Here is a 17,025-nt window from a genome sequence, read left to right as displayed (position 1 = left end):
ACAGATATTCTTAGTTAGAATTCTGAGTTATTTCTCTGAAACAGAAATAGAAATCACCACCTCAGCCAGCAGTTTCTAACAGCTGTGGCACTGTCATACATGGAGACACATAGGTACAGGTACAAATATGCCATATAAACTCAGAGGAAATCTCTACCCTGACACACAGGTTGTGTGTTTGTATTTCTGTTCTGTTGGGGAGGCTGAAAGAGAAGAGGTATTAGAAAAGAATTCTTTACTCTGGGAGTTGGGAGACACTGGCACAGGTTGTGAAGCTGTGGTGTGGCTGCTCCATCCCTGGGAGTGTTCCAGACCAGGTTGGATGGGGCTTGGTGAAAGGTGTCCCTGCCCATGGCAGGGGATGGAACCAGATGATCCTTAAGGTCCCTTCCAAACCAAACCATTCTGTAATTCTATGACTCTCTGATACTACGTAAGCAAATGTTTTCTTTCCATTTGTTGTCCTTTATGAGAATGAAGTATCATTTTACAAAACTTCCTTCTCTGGGGCATGTTCTATGGCATGGTCATCCTTCTGCATCCTTTGGGAAAAAGGTACAGATCTCTTTTATTTCATGTACTTGTACCCACACAACCAAAATAGACTGGAACACTTTGATCCATGAAAGACAAGTGACAATAACATCTTGGACCTGTTACATACTATGAAGTCTTTATTCCTTATGTTTAGTACAAGGACAATTTGCTCAGGTGGAGTGTTTAAGATGTGTATTTCTCACAGCAGCTCTTGTACTCAAGTTACTGTTTGGCCCCTTTGGTAGGGATGGATCACAATCAGAGATTTGGGCAATCAGGAGGAGAATTTAAGAAACCAATGCTGAGAAAGAGGATTCAGTTTTACAAAGCAGTCAAGCAAGCATCATGCCTTTACAGAAGTGAGATTTTGTAATTGCAGCTTTTCATTTCCCCCAGGATCGTTAAGAAAAGACAGTTGCTCATAAGTTTTAGATTTCATGGATTTTTCACAACTGAGAATTATGTCATCTTGGGGTTTTTTTTTCCCCTAATTTGCCGACATTTAAGGCTAATAATAGTTTATTAAACCTGGCATGTGGAATAGCAGAGTCTTAGTGATGGAAAGTTTGGGATTCATTTCCTCCAGCAGTTAGGAGATATCCATGTCACACCAAGTTGTCTCAGGCAGCAAGTGTTGGGTGTAAGCTGCTTCTGCCACTGACTTTGTTTATGGGAAAAACTAATCTGGCTGTGAGAACTGGCCTTATTTGAAAGTAATTGACAAGAACTGTGTCTGTGATCCCCAATATAAGCTTTTTCCAGTCACTTTGGAGAGATTAGATGTCTCTTAACATCATCTTACTCGCAGTGAAGTTGCTCCAAAGGGACTCCTTTAATCATATTAGTTTCGCTGCCATCGCTTCGTCTTCGGAGTCTTTCTTCTTTCCTAATGGAACCAAATCTGCTTTTGCCATCTATTAGGTCCAACATTAATGCTCCTTTGCATATTAATTACTGTGACTTTACCTATAGCACTCAGCTCACTCTCAGCCCACTCCCCAGTTCTGGATCTCAAAACTGGGAGCTGTGACTTTCTCCTTGTGGCTGTAGAAAACTCTTTGTGCCATTTCATTTTCTAATGACTTTATAGAAGAATTACTGAATATAGAATGAAGTAAAGGAGAAAAGATGTAAGAATTGAGTCAGGAATTCACCCAGTCTTTCTTTTAGATTATGATATCACTGATGAATGAACTTTCTGTATTATAAACAGTTTGTCCTATTTTTTTATCCTAAATATTTTAATGAACTTTTTAGGAAACTTTTGAGCAATGTAATATCTTAATTTCACTTATGCTTGTGGAGTTTAAGGAAGTTTTTGATTTTAAAATAGAAAGAGGGGAAATAAAAAGAAGGAAAGTGGTGATGGTGAGGGATTGAGCTCTCAAAAAGGGCTCTCAGAGATTAAAAGTGAATTGTGACCATCCCAAAGCTCAGATGCTCTGTATGTCAGTTTGGAACTCAGATCGTATCATCCAACAGAAATTGGAGCTTTTATCTTCACAGGGTTAGCATTTCTCTGGTTAAGGGAAAGCTAGCCAGGCTGTCGTGTTTTTGTGATCTTGAGATGAAATCATTTTCCAAAAGAATTATAAAAGTATATTGTGGATTATAATTATATACCAAAATGTACTTTACATTTTTAGTCTGTATACAGATTTAACAAGAAATTAAACATGTGTAGAGGAAAAGCTCAGGAAAGGAAGGAAAGGATCTAGTGCAGATTATACTATATGAAACATATGTTTGAGATAATGCTGATAGAGCTGAAATATGTGGCCTGTGTTATACTTCTGTATACAAATGACGTGCTCATTCCTTCCCTGCCATACACACAATTTTACCTTTGACATAGTAGGGAGTAATGCCAATGAGTAATTAAGAAAGCATGGAAGCAAAATCAGTTTCTGAGATGGTTAATATTATTTAATACATGTTACAGCTGTGATAGCTGAAGGACAAACTGAAGGCTTGAAGGGAGATGACATGTCTTTTATTACACTATATAGTTCAAATAGCTTGAAAAAACAGGCAAAACTTTCAAGCCTTGATTTTTTTTTTTTGTCTCTTTCAGATCACAGGATTTATAACAATCTGTCTGGGGATATTAATGTCCAAGGCAATAGATCTAATAGTCATTCATGTACCAACTTTGGTCAGAAATGAATGTTTCTTCTTCAGAGTTTTGTAGTAATGTGGCTCTCAGAGGCTGCAAATGGATGGTTCAGCTGAGTACAGGCAGTGTAGTACAAATGTCTAGAGAAGAAAAATAGCAGTTGGAGAGAGAGACCAGTTCAGAGCTCTAGATTCAGTAACTGGCATTGCAGGGCAATGGGGACTTCAAACATACACTAGTTTTCATCAGATTTTCTTGTGATACCTTTAATAAGCCTGAGCTGAGTCACCTGTTTGGTAAAACATCAATTTCTCATCTCAGTATGAGATGAATTCTATGAAAGAATTCCAGGGAACTGCAGAGTATGGAGAAGGAGGGACAAGGGAGGGAATCCTGTGGTTTGTTGTGAAAATGCTCATTTTCAGAATGACCTTTATGAATGAAAACATGCATGTGCTCCCTCCATGCTTTGGGCAGGGTGAGCTGTGTTCATCTATATGCACAGAGAGATAGGGAAGAGCAAGAGGAAAGCCCAGAAAAATGGACAGAGCATCCTTTGAGTCTGTTCCTGCCCCAGCTAACAACCTGTCCGGGCAAATCCAGCAGGTTTGGTTTTGTGGCTTTGGGTTTTCTCACTTTGTTCGTCCTTTCTTTCAGGTTATCTGTAATTTGGAGAACCAAAACCACAAGCTGAGGGAAGAGCTTATTGAGGTAACTGCTGTGCACAACCAGCATCTGCTGGAGCTGAGCCGTCAGCGGGATGAGGAGAAGAGGAAAGCAGCTCGAGAGCAGGAGGCACTGGTGAAAAAGCTGAAGGCAGAGACAGAAAAAATGATACTCGACCTGAAAAAGACTCATACAGCAGAGATGGAGAAGGTATTGAACAAAGTAAGGGACTGGCATTGAGCTGCTTCATGGGAGAAATCACCCCAAAAGTCAGCTGGGTAGAGTTTGCCTGAGGAGGAAACAATTAGAGGTGATTGGAGTTGAAGAAACAGAACTCTACTGTGGGTGTGCCATTGGGTACAGGGGCACTGCACCAGTGTGGGACATCCTGTGGGTCTGTGCTGAAAACCTGTGCTCCCTGGGAGAGGGGCTGGGCAGCACCCACAGGGGATGGGAGGTGCTCAGGGGCCAACAGGACTTTAAAAGTGAGGTGGTTTCACAGGTTAAGCCAGCCAAGGACCAGGCTCAGCACTTTCTCCTGTAGTACAGAGAGCAGAAAGGGTGGTCCTGCCTAACCAAGCTTTTTTTCCCCCTTACAAAGTTCTTAAGGAGGTAAAATTCAGGCTGAAACTACAAGAAAATTGCTAGTTGCTAATGGTGTCTGGTCTACTCCTGTGTGTGTGCACTGAGTGAGCAAGGACTGGGAAAGTCTTGAAAACAGGACTTGATGTTTGAGATCCATCAAGTTCTGTGAGGTCACTACCCACACTCAGTTTTACCTTAGACCTGTGTCTGGAACTCAAGTATTGAGCCACATTAGGGAGCTAAACCATGGGAGTTTTATTTCCCAAAGCTAACCAAAAAATCCCTCCTAAATATTTCTGGTGGAGGCTATGTGTAAGCAGAGAGTTGTTAAGTATCTTTTCTACACATTCATGCACTAAATCACACATTTTCCTGCGAAGGGATGTGCAGTGGCACAAATTAACAATCTGCATAGACTGTGTGAACAGCCTTTGTGCAAGTGACATTTCATTTACCTGCGTCAGGTTCTTGGTCTGTAATTTGAAAGAGCATTGGGAGGATTATGTTGGAAATCAGCCAGGCTGAAGCCATTAAAATGGCTGTGATCAACAATTCAGAATCTTTTCTCAATGTAAGGAAAGCTCTGCTTGGCATAATTATTTAAAGCCAAGGTCACAGAAAGTATTTAAACCTTTGAAATTCATCATTAAAGGATTAATTTTAACTCAGGAAGACATTGTCATTTTTGCTTAAAAATGGAATTTGAATCTCAATTCTTTTTCTTTCTTTGATCTTTTTTTTTTACATGTGTAGTATAGCAAAAGAAAAGTTAACTTCTTTACATCCTCAAATTAAAGTTACAAATAATCCTTCATAGGGCAATATCTTTAATAGTCTTGAATTGTCATTTCTGTCAGAAATACTGGGGTTTCTTTGTTGGATTTTTCTATTTTTCAAAAAAATTGTTCATTTTAAGCTATATTAACTGCTAATGACTTTTTTTGCTGTTGTTTAACCTACTTCCCTAATTTTTAATCTGAAGAGCACATGTTGAGTGAAAGACAGGAGGGGGAAAAAGAATCTCTGTTGAAAAGTCTTTCACAGACATGTGAAAATACCTGATATCACCTGCAAATCTCCTTTTTCATTCTGCTTCCTTTGTGTCTTCCAAACTGTGGAAATTGGCCACAAGGTCCAAAAGCCAAAGTCGCTTAGAGGACAAACTACACTTAAAGCTCAAAAGTAACAGTTTCAGCTAACTTAGTACAAACCTTGATCCTATTACAATCCCCAGAACTTTGATGAAGGAGATTTTATCCAGAGAGGAAAAAAAAAAAATCTTAATTACAACATGAGCCTCGAAACTTGTTTTTAAAAAACTTTTTGCTTCTCTACCAGATCTTGTTACCTTGAAATTTAGGACAATATGGGAGAAAAGTTTCTTCTCTGAATTGCCTTTTTTTTTCTGCCAATTCTGTGAAGATTGCTTACAAATGCAATGGGGAGCTGAATTTCCCTGTTTAGGCGTGGAACATCTGACTGCCCAGATTTTCTGAAGGTCAGTCCGTTCTCAAGTGAGGATCTCATTCCTCTCTGATCTGCTCTGTGAGTAATGTTGATTTCTCTGTGCATTGCTTTGGGTCACTGTGGACTGTTGTTAACATGAACACGATGGAAGTACAAAAGAAATGGTTCATACTTAAGTGAAAAATAAAAATAGAAAGGAAAATGGGTAGAAAGAGATCAGGATTTATAAGGAATTGCCCTCCCCATAGTCCTGGTGCTGTGGGGATGGGAAGGAGGAGAGTGAGGAGCAGAGACAGGAGAACAGTTATTGCAATCACACTGAACATGTAAATATCTGTTGGTATTTGTAGACAGCTTTTCAATATTTCAGACACATAATTTACAGAGGCCTTTAATTTTCTGGTGCTTAGAAATCTCAACTTTAAAGCTAGTACATTGTTTATGGTAACATTAATTCCTGAGCAGTCCCTGAACACTGTCACATCAGATTTTGTCTGGATTGATGAATTTGAGAGATTCCCTGGGCACTGTTAGAGTTGTCAACATGCATATTCTTCTACTGCTTTGTTTCTAGAAAACATTTATGTGTTTTCAGCATTTTCTCAAAACACCTAGTTGAGCTGACCAAAGTTTGAGGGTTTTTTTCCTCAAAGTCTTTAGGCACATTAGGAAGGAATTCTTCCCTGTAAGGGTGGTGAGACACTGGCATAAGGTGCCCAGAGAATTTGTGGATTCCTCATCCCTGGGAGTGTTCCAGGCCAGGTTGGAAGGGGCTTGGAGCAACCTGGGCTGGTGCAAAGTGTCCCTGCCCATGGCAGGGGATGGAACTAGATAAGCTTTAAGGTCCTTCCAACCCAACCCATGCTGTGGTTCTGTGCCACCAGGGAGCTCTCAGAGCTATTGGGCTGGTTTCAGCAGAGCCTCAGGTGTGTTCCAGGTTGCCTCAGCAGCACTTGGGGCATGAACACTCCTCAGCCAGGTGTAATGGCCTGCACAAAGCTCATGAGCATCGTCAGGTTTGCCAGGAATGACTAAAAGCAGGAGACAAGCTGCATGTCTAAGTGTGTGCAGATGTGAGCTTGGCTGACACTGCTGTTTGTAACGTTCAGCTGTGGTATTTTCTTGGCAGAGGAAATGAGCATTCACAAAGCATGACCCGAGCAGAGCAGTGGACATGCTAACAATGCTCAAAGGAAGCAACCTTGGAACACTGAAAATATCTCATAAAAAAGCTCCCTTTGAGCAGTGCACATGAGTAAATTGGAGTGGGAGAAAAAGATGATGAGGGGGTTTTTTCCCTCTCTAAAGAGTTTTCAACATTTAGCTTTTTATTGACTTCTTTTCTATATTTAAATAGATATTTTGACTCATTCTGTTAAAGGTTTATGCAGGTTCCAGGAACATCTAATTCTCTTTCAGTGCTGCTTTTCTTGTGGAGAAGTCATTTACATTTTCATGTATTGACTGTAGTGAACACACGTGATATTTGATTACAGGATGAAGCTGCAGTCAAAAAGAAGAGTTAAACTCTTTAGCTTTGGGACTGGAATTCTTCTGATGTCAGTAGAGTTGTGAAATGGTTCCCTCTGGAGAGATGGGACTCCAAGATGACATAAAACCTGGCCAGAACTCTGCAAATTGTGCTTGTAGGCTTTAATGATGTAACAGTTAGTTGTACTCTGAGACTTCTGTTATTTTAAATCAAATTTGACATTTACAATGTTCTCTAGTCTGTACCTGTTACCATCACTCCACCTATGTGTGGTGGGAAGGCCACAGAAAGCTAAGATGCCTCTGGACTTTGAAGTTAAGGTCACTGTGAAAGTGACCACTTCCCTAAGGAAGAATAATTATATCACATATCCTGTATAATAGTTATGTTGTCACATAATGTTTTTGTAATGGGACTTTTTTCAGAGCTCTTCAGACAGTGCCCTAGAATCAGATGCTTGATTTTTGAGCAACTTCTTGCATTCAATTTGCAAAGAAGGTACTGATAATGTGCCCCAAAGAACCTTTCAGTCCTTCCTTCACACATCCTTGGGATGCTGGATGAGTTACCCACCCAGCACAGCCCCAGGGTGAAGTCCAGTTGGATGAACTCCTCAGGCACATTTTCATGCTGCACGTGCAGGAGTGTCTGTAATTCCCAATAATTCTGGCACTGGTGTCAGTCCTGATGCAGATGATGTCACAGTGTTCAGCACTTGCAGAGAAACAGAAGATGAAGGGAAAGAATATGACATTTTCAGAGATGAAAGAGCTACTCCAAGAGATACTTGATTAGAAGTATTGAGTTTGCCCTAAGCAGTTGCTAAGCTCAGAAAGAAGCAGCATTGTGTGTGTTCCCTGAGCTTACATTTTGGAGTCCTCTCTCTCCTGCTCTTGTTCTTCTCTGCCAACTTTTCATTAACTCCCCAAAATGGTTCCATCTTTGTCCCAAAGACCTTTGGGGAACTGGACCATGTCTGCAGCAGTTCTGTAGGTTCCTGATTAGGCCTCTTAGCTTGATGGAGTCTTTGATCTGAGTGACACCTTTCACTTCATTAACTTGAACACCAGCAGCCACACTCTGGCTAGCTTTGTCTGTGTGAGCAGCCAGATGAACTCTTTTCACACTCAGTGCAGTGATACTCTGGTTATTTACATGGGGGCAAATAGGTCAACCATCAAATGTGGATGTGTATTCTTCCTGAGTATAATGATATCATTAAATTGTATCTAATTAGAATGCAGACATATGTTTGTCTCCTCGCTGAGTGCATTCAGGATCTCTCCCAGTTGTATATGTGCCATTTTTAAATGTTTGAATCTTTACATCAATTCTTTATCTTAGGTCTTGGCTATGAATAATTTAAAGAGCCTCCAGTTCTTCCCAAAAAGAGTTGGATGTTTCCCAAGTCTCTTCATTTTTTTCATTATAATCCAAGAACTCTTGCCTATGATATTATCTCTCTGTTCCAGAGTAGTAATATTTTTATTGGTTTTGTTTTGTAGAGTCTGTGTACATTAACTTATATTTGCTTCTTGAGTGTTCCTGACACAGAGTTGGTGCTTCACCAACTAATATTAATAAAAATGAACATAGTACTTTGGGTTTATTGGAGAAAATCTGCCAAAAGCCCTGAAGATCAAGAAAAAAGAAATGTATTTCAAAAAGAGAAAAGATTTTTAGTGTATGTCAGCACAAGAAATGCAGATTATTTAGTCTGTCTTTATAGTACCTTTACAGCAAATCTTGCACAAAAATCTTGCTCGCAGGTGAGGGGAGAAAAACAGTTTCTTCTTTAGTGTGTCCCCTTTTTACCTCCTTCTGATTTCTCCAAAGAAAAAGAAAGATGATAGTGGCCCAGGAACGTGGTCACAGGAATTGCATCATCCCTTAGGGGAGTCATTTGGAAGAGTCTTCAATCAACAAAGCCAAACGTGAAGAAAAAGATGGTAGAATCATCCCAGGGATATTTCACTTAAATAAGGCTAAACAGAATTTATGGCACTCTCTCTGCTGGAGGTATTTCAAAGCAAGAGCTGCAGTTATTCACAGAGTTACTCTGCTTCCACCTCCCTTAAAAAAATAAACATAAAAAACTCAAGAGAAAAACAACGCAGAAAACAGCAGCTCAGATTTCTGCTCAGCAACTGTATTTACAACTCTGGTTCCAGAGTTAGGGACCAAGGACAGTTGGTATAAGTGTCACTGTGGGGCAAAAATGTGCACCTATGAGCAACAGGCTCACTTTTTAGTGTCTTTGTGACTGTTTGAGTGGAGACCCAGCTCCATCCTTTGCATTCACAAACAGCAGCGTAGGGTTAAAAATTCAGATGACTGATGCAATGCTGTTAAGAAATGAGAACCAGACAAGAGCTGAATGATAAATTATGACAAAATATGGAATTAAAAAGAGAGCTTTCAGCAGGGCAAGGCCTGATACAATTAAAATTGGAGCTCAATCATGTGGCCTGTCTTTCAGCACACTTCCTTCACGTCCTGCCATATCAGCTCTATTTGGGCAGCTTTTTGGTTGGGTTTCTTAGGGTTTCTTTTTAACCAGCTGCTGTTAATCTAAAGTATCTATGGAAGAAGCATTCACAGGTGGGTTTTTGTCTTCTTTGTCTCCTCTTTCTGTTCCAAGTCTGTGTGCAGACACCTCTCCTAGTTCTGCATTCCCAGGGCACATGCTGCTTTTTCTTAATCCCAGAACTTCCCAGTTGCAACCTTTGGAGTGTATTCATATGACCAAGACTCACAAAAATCAAGGAGATGGTAGATAAGGTGAATGCTGAGGTTTCTCCAGTGGCAGAATGACTGTTGTAATTATTTTTTTAAATAGTTTCCTGAGCTTTTCTTCACTCTCCAAACAACCTGTAACACACCGACTTTATCTTGTAATACACAATTGCTTATTATTTTAGCATTAGGAGATATTTTTAACAGCCCAATTGAATCATTACCTCATTCTCTGCCTTTTCCTTGTCTTGGAAAGGCTGATTGCTTGTAGGTACAGTTTTCTCTAATTCACTGATTTTGCTTTTCCTTACATCCCAGGATATGTTAGAGTATAAGGAAAAAACATTGGCTGTTTTCCAGTACAATACTGGCCATAATGTGAGATTACTGGTGGGGCTTTTAGCAGCTCAGAAAACTCATTTTGAGGTGGTTTCAGAATTACTGAATGAACCCCATCAGGCCTGGGTGCCTGGCCAGGGGTGAGGGGATGGATCCTACAGCTGATTCCCTGTTCCTGGTTCCCAGTCCCTGCTGCCATCACTGGAGCTCCTTCATGGTTTGGGTTGTGCAAACAAACAAGTGTTTCTCACGTGGGATTAGAAGTGGCAATTTCTCCTCTATCCCATGCCATGAGCTCCACTTTGTACTTTGCTTGGAAGTTTCTGGGGTGATACATTAACTCAAAGACTTCCTCAAGTGCCCCAAACCCAGAGTCAGCACAAGCCAAGGCAAAAGTGTCCCATGAAACGTGTCCATCACGTCCTTCTTTAGGTCAGCACAGTAAAAAAAAAATCAGATTTATTTAGAAAAATGCTCAGTAATCAAGACCAAACTAATATAAAACATCTCCATTGCATATTTCTATTCTGGCACGATTTGAAGACTTTGTTTACACTGCTCCTTCTTCATATCATTATAACAGAGAAAAGCTGCAGGTGGCTTTTTTCTTCTTCTTTTTGGAGAAGAAGGAGTGTTTGGGCAATAGGGAAAGGGTAAAACAATGTTATTAGTCCTTCAGAGTCTTTAATGTGAAGAAAGAGAAGTGTTCCAAACTGACTTGCTTACAGCTGCAGAACATGTCACAGAGTAGAACTCACCTTCATTAAATGGGTGAGAAAGAATCCTAATTGTTTTGAAGTCCTTATGATCAGGCTGCAATATGCTTCATTGTAACGTGATACTAAAGTGCCTCAATTATGATTTGTATATTTTGGTGCCAGGAGGTTTTTTTTTTCTTATGCTAAATTATTAAGTTCTGTCAGCTGCTGGGCTGTCATATAGAGATACAGTAAATCACATTATATTTTGTCATGGATTACACAGAGCAATAAATTTGGGAACAGAGATCAAAGTAGTTTCACAATCACATCTGAGTGTAGGAGGGGTGTTTAACTTGTAGAAAATCTGATTTAGGTGAAGCTGTTGCAGTTCTTGTGTGAATTTGAAATGAATTTGAATGTTTGCCGGAAAATGAATAAGGTACAAATCCCCAAAAGAGTTCTCCTGTATTTAGTTCCGAGGAGTTAATTCTGACCTGCAGCTGCAGGACGGAGAACGGATAAATAATTAAACATTGGGAATGTTAAGAGTCTCTCAATGGCTTATTTATGTTTTTAATTGCTTTGATGATTGAGCAATACATTCCATTCTCTTTTTAATTGGGCCTTTGCTGGACTTGTGCAGCTCCTCTCGGCACAGTAACGTGTTCTGGCTCCGGGAAGTTGTCGCTCTGTTGGGGAAGCTTTGTTGTATTTAAAACTACAGAAAGTAATCCAGAGTAATCTTGCTAAGGAACACTGATGGCTTCAGATCATAGATTTGTTAGGGGATTTGGTTGTACTTTAACTGTTTGTCGTTCCAACTGTAGAAGCTTAACTTGTGTTGGGTTCTCATCTCGGGATGTAACTTCATGATGAGTTAAGTTACTGGTACTGAGTTAACTGAGTGATACAGAGTTTGTCCTTTTGTTTCCAGTTTTCCTTCAATTTAACAAAAAAAGGATCTCTCTCAAAATGATGCACTTAAGGACTTTTCTCTAGCCATGATCTTAACAAATGCTTGTTATTGCCACAGAATTAAAACAGCAATGGAGAATCTAAAAAATCAAACCTCATTCTTATCCCTTATATCCTTATAATTCTTTCCGGAGTCTGATCCATTCTTATCCCTTATATCCTTATAATTTGTTTCCGGAGTCTGATAGTCTTTCCTAGGCTAAAATCAAGGCATGTAAACTTAGCTGATACATAATGCTAAAGTGTTGGAAATCTCCATTTTTTTGAAAGAATCATCTATTGCAAAGCTCATTAAATAGTCATTCACTGAGTCAAGTCTTGGGTCGGTGTCACATCTCGGCACCACTGCCCTCTGTGTGGAGGAAGCTCTAGCTTTGACTTGCATCTTTGAGGATGTTTAGCAGATTGTCTGTTTGTGATTTTGCTGGGTGTCAGCTGTTTGGGTACCAGAAACATCTGGGCCTGAGTGATTCTGTTGACTTCTTGATGTTAGGGTGGGTGAGTGAGATGCCTGTGAGGCAAAGGGCCTGGTGTTGCTGAGAGCTACAGGCAGCTTGAAAAAGCTCAGGTAATTCCTGTTGAGTGCATGTTTTCTTTGTTAAGGCTCTGAAAAAGCAAATGCCACCAGTTTGGATATGTTTTAAACCCCCATTAAATAACCATCTTCATTTAGTTGGACAGAAGAAAACAGGGAAATAGTAAAAATCGTAATCCAGGAATCCCAAACTAAACTGTCCTGTGTGATGGATGGCAAATGAGAATCAGCTACATGTATGATGATCATTGGACTCTTTTCATTTGCAGGGATCTCTGTCATCACAAAACACAACACTGATGTTGCCGATAGTCGTTTCATGGGTGATTGATGAGAGTGAATCAGAGGAATTCTGGCTGCCTTGGCCTGTGCTGTCCATGATCCCAGCCCAGTGCTTATCACACAGAGCAATCTTTTGGCAAAATGTCCCACTGCAGCTTCAGATTAAACCATATTTCACTGTCAGCCCTTTAGGTGCCTGACCCATGCATCAGTACTGTTTTGTATGAAGGTATTGAACAGTTTCACGTGGCAAACTCAGACTGTTCATTTGATTTTAAAACCTTGTCTTGAATTCAAGGCTTATATTTCAGGCCATGTCATGCAGTTGGTTTTAAATTAGGTGCCTAAGTCACTGCAATATTGAATGGAAATTTGTGTTATTGATGCTGGGAAATATTTAGATGCTCCATAAATCCATTTAGGTGAAGGTAGTAATTGCACCCTAGTGTAAGGATGGTGGAACATCAGCCACCATGCAGTGGAGTCCCATAGAAGAGTTCTTGGGAGAGGTAAGTGTCTGTATTTCATTTCTCCACATAATTTAAGGAATACACTGTTGGTTTAAATGAAAAGTCTGGAATTCAGAGTTTTCCTAAGGCACAAACTGCAGGAGCAGTTCCTCAGTTGGTCCCCACTGAGCACAGAATTGCTATGTACTGCACAAAAGCAATTCTCTGTACAGGTTGTGTCAAATTCATTCTACTCGTTCGTGGTTTGTTCCTAATGAAAAGTATTTAGCACATGAATGAGAGGGTTTTTCTCCTAAAGATGTATGTTTAAAGGAAAAAAAAAAAAGAAAAAGATTTATAGACCTCCAAAAGTGAAATGTAAAATAGAATATTAATAGGATTTTGGGATTTCTATCATTCATTTTCAAAACCCTTGAAGTCATTTGGTACACGGCTAATTATTCTGTTAACATCATTTTGGGTATTGAACTATTTTTAATGGTCTTTTGGGTGGTTCAAATTACATGTTTGAACTGGTGCTATTTTCACTGTTGAGCAGAGATTCAACTTTCCATTTGGTATCTGATGGATGGGGAGAGCAGTGGAAAGAACAAGAGCATTGGTGTAGGAAGTCACCCACTGTCAGCATTAGAGGCACAGACAGAAAATACATGTTTCAGGCTTTGAGGTCGAAATGGAATTTTTATGTACAATCAGATGAACTTAAAAGGTGATCTGCTGATCTCTGAAGTTTAAACAGATACTGTGCAGGGAGTTTTAAAATACTTAATAACAGAAATTGCCACAGTTAGCCATTCTGAAGGTCATTTTCTTTTGACATCTATCAAATTACACAATCTTGAATTTTGGTACAAAGCATAATGCTGTCAAACTTAAATAGAAATATTCCAGAATGTGGAGTGGTGTGTTGTTTTTTGAGGTAAATGGGCCCCATTTACATTCGTTCTTTGATGTTAAATTCCTTGCTGCACATCAGAGAACAGTTGCTTCTTCCCTGGAGCAAGTTTTCTTTCTTCTCCTTCCCCCACCCTTTGATTTTTTCCTCCTTTTTTTCTCTCTCTCTTTTTTTTTTTTTTTAGTTTGCTTACACTTTTATCTAACTAATTATGGAGGATCAGCTTATGTATGGCCATTATTGCAGGTATTTTGAGAGATGATTCTTTCATAGCTAGTGCCCTAAACTAAGTTCTCACATCTGCTTTTGTGTTAGGGAATATGGTTGTATATATATAACCCTCGAGTTGTGAGAGTTGTGAAGTCAGAGAATCATGGAAACATTTAGGCTGGAAAAGACCTCTAAGGTCATCAAGTCCAACCATAAACCCAACCCTGCCAGGCTCACCACTAACCCATGTCATAGAATCAGAGAATGGTTTGGGTTGGAAGAGTCCTTAAAGCTAACCAGACTTAGTCCAACTCCCTTCCATGGGCAGGGACACCTTCCACCAGCCCAGATTGCTCCAAGCCCCATCCAACCTGGCCTGGAACACTCCCAGAGATGAGAAATCCACAACTTCTCTGGGCAACCTGTGCCACTGTCTCAGCACCCTCACAGGGCAGAATTTTTTCATAATATCCAACCCTATGCACAGATTTGTAGTCTTCCAAAAACTCCTAACAGCTGCATTTTGGATAAATGTTCAAGACATCCTAAACACCTTCGTGGCTGGTGATGGAGGATGAAGTTATCCCTGTGCTTGCCAACCCCAGAGTGCAGCTGGAGCTGCTGTCAGCACTGGCAGTGACCATACCAGTGAGCACCCTCAGGGCTGTTTAGGGCATGTGCTCCCTCAAGTAGGACTAGATCTAATAGTCCCCTCTAATGCACCTTATACCCTAAAAATAGCATATAAACCCCTTGTAATTAGAGTGGGACATGCTGTGCTTTTGTGCTGTCGTCCCATCACAGATCCTTTGCTCTTTTATTCTTAGTACTGCTGCTCTGTTTCATGAGAGGAGGAGAAGATGAAAATGGGGCTGTGTTAGAATCCCATCCATTAATTCAGACACCACATCTGTAGTGCTAATACCAGTTTTAATTTTTATGTGACATGTTTTCTTGAAGCCGACGCAGTTTTGCTCAGCAGCCACAATATGATGCTTTAAGGCTGGTTAAAGAATTATAGTTGGGTTTTAAAACCAATTAACTGTAACAAGGGCATAATCTTTCTAATAAAATAACTGCATGTAAAATCAACATCATCAGATAATTTTAGCAAAAATGTGTATTAACTGTGTGAAACTAAACAGGAGTTAATTTTTTTCAATCAGTGCAATTCCTCTACGGCTTATCCCATTTAAACCTTTTTATTATAAAAATGGATATTCCAATTGATACTTCTGACAACTTTTTGCCAAGTGGGAACTTCAGCAGCCACTTCTCACACAGGGAAAACCAGTTTCAGACCATTAACTGTATTTGCAGTGCTGCCCATTGCTATAAAAAGAGTTTGACTTTAATGAATACTGCCTGACCCTCCAAACGTTCACCTTCCACTTGGCTTCGTGTTCATTATGTTTCTGAAATAGCACATAACCTGAAAGGGAGGGAATGCCCTGAGAATAATACAGGAGCATCTTGTGCTTCATCCAGCACGTGAGCTGAGCAGCCACTTGGAAAAGCAGGAGCCCAGGAAAGTGCCCTGTGTGTGTGCACCAGGCCAGAGTGAACCTTCTCATGATAAAAAAATGATAGAAATCCTCCCTGATGTTCACTGCACACAGCTGTGTGTGTGTTTGCTTCGCTGTGACTCATTCCTTAAAACAGAAAAGGGTAAAAAGGCATTTTTTGATGCGTAGCAGGGCCACACGTGCCCCAGGGAAGGAGGTTTGTGCCTCCCTTGGCTGTACAGGTAGTTAAGAGGTATTAAATGAGTTTAGCTGCAGGTTTTATAAAAGGAGAAGTTTCATGTTGCTGCAGTAAAAGATGACAGTGGGAAAAGGGATGCCCATGAATCACCATGAGTTAGGTCTTTGCAGTGCTATAACCTGGGACTTGTCTTCTGCAGAGCTGCACTGGTGCTGCCTGTGTGGGTTGGGATCATGCAAGACCTGTTGGGTGTTACAGATCTCAGAGAAAAGCTGAAGTCAGCAGGAGTCACAGAATCATGGAATGGTTTGGGTTGGAAAGCACCTTAAAGAAAATCTAGTTCCAACCTCCTGCCATGGGCAGGGACACCTTCCACTAGCCCAAGTTGCTCAGAGCTCCATCCAACCTGACCTTGAGCATTCCCACGGATGGGGCAGCCACAGCTTCTCTGGACAACCTGTGCCAGAGCCTCCCCAAGTTCATAGCAGAGAATTTCTTCCTATTATCTCATCTAACCCTGCCCATCTTCAGCTTAAGGCCATTCCTCCTTGTCCTATAACTATATGCCCTTGTGAAAATTCCCTCTCCGGCCTCCCTATCAGTCTCCTTTAGGTCTGGGAAGAAAATGTGCATAGTTTTTAGTACCACAGGGTAGAGATGTCCAGTTTTAGACAGCTAGAGCCCATCTAGATATGCTTGTAACCATCTCTGGTGGAAGCTTTGGTAGCTCAGTACTTCTGAAGATCAGACCCCTCAAACAGAGATGTTTGGGACTGGAAGCAAATGCAGGAATTTATGGTTTGTTGATGACTGAGAGACAACTTAGTAATATTCTGCTAATTGGAATTTGTTAAAGCCACTATAAAATAAAATGTTGCAATTCCCTTTAAGTAAACTGGTAGGATATACATTCTTTGCCTCGATTTAGGAATAAAACCCTGAAATTCAGCCTATCTTTCCTTTGGATCACCTCTGTCATATCCCTGAGAGATCAGCCTGGTTCTACTCTGTGTGAACAAACAAATTCTAATTTGTTTATGGAAGTTATGAGTGGGGTTTTTATTATTTATGGGGATGTCTTCTATGGGTTCAGGAGGTTATAAAGCTGCTTCTATGAAAGATGAGGACTTTTACCCCAGGGAAGCTGAGCAAGAGCAGCTGTAACATGATCTGCTGCCCAGTGCATTGCTGCTGAGCCTCTCTCCCTTTCTGGGAGCAAGAGGAATTTATACTAGTACTGTAATTTATTATTTACTTTTTCCCTAAAGATAAACTGACAGTTTCAGTCACTTTCTTATATGTGGTGGTGGTAAAA

The 17,025-nt window shown here is 40.3% G+C and overlaps 1 protein-coding gene across 1 annotated transcript in view; it reads left to right on the top strand.

Moving 5' to 3' along the window:
* The window catches only part of LOC103808684 (centrosomal protein of 112 kDa-like), a gene marked incomplete at both ends in the record, with an annotated part of 83,818 nt that overhangs the window by 64,939 nt on the left and 1,854 nt on the right, over positions 1-17,025 (top strand). The window contains one exon of the mRNA XM_009081487.1: positions 3,311-3,541. Coding sequence (XP_009079735.1) covers positions 3,311-3,541 — 231 coding nt within the window. The remainder of the gene's footprint in view (positions 1-3,310; positions 3,542-17,025) is intronic.

Source organism: Acanthisitta chloris, unplaced genomic scaffold (genome assembly GCF_000695815.1).
Source record: "Acanthisitta chloris isolate BGI_N310 unplaced genomic scaffold, ASM69581v1 scaffold3439, whole genome shotgun sequence".
Taxonomy (NCBI): domain Eukaryota; kingdom Metazoa; phylum Chordata; class Aves; order Passeriformes; family Acanthisittidae; genus Acanthisitta; species Acanthisitta chloris.
Note: the sequence above shows the minus strand (reverse complement) of the source record. Positions and strands in the feature narration are given on the sequence as shown.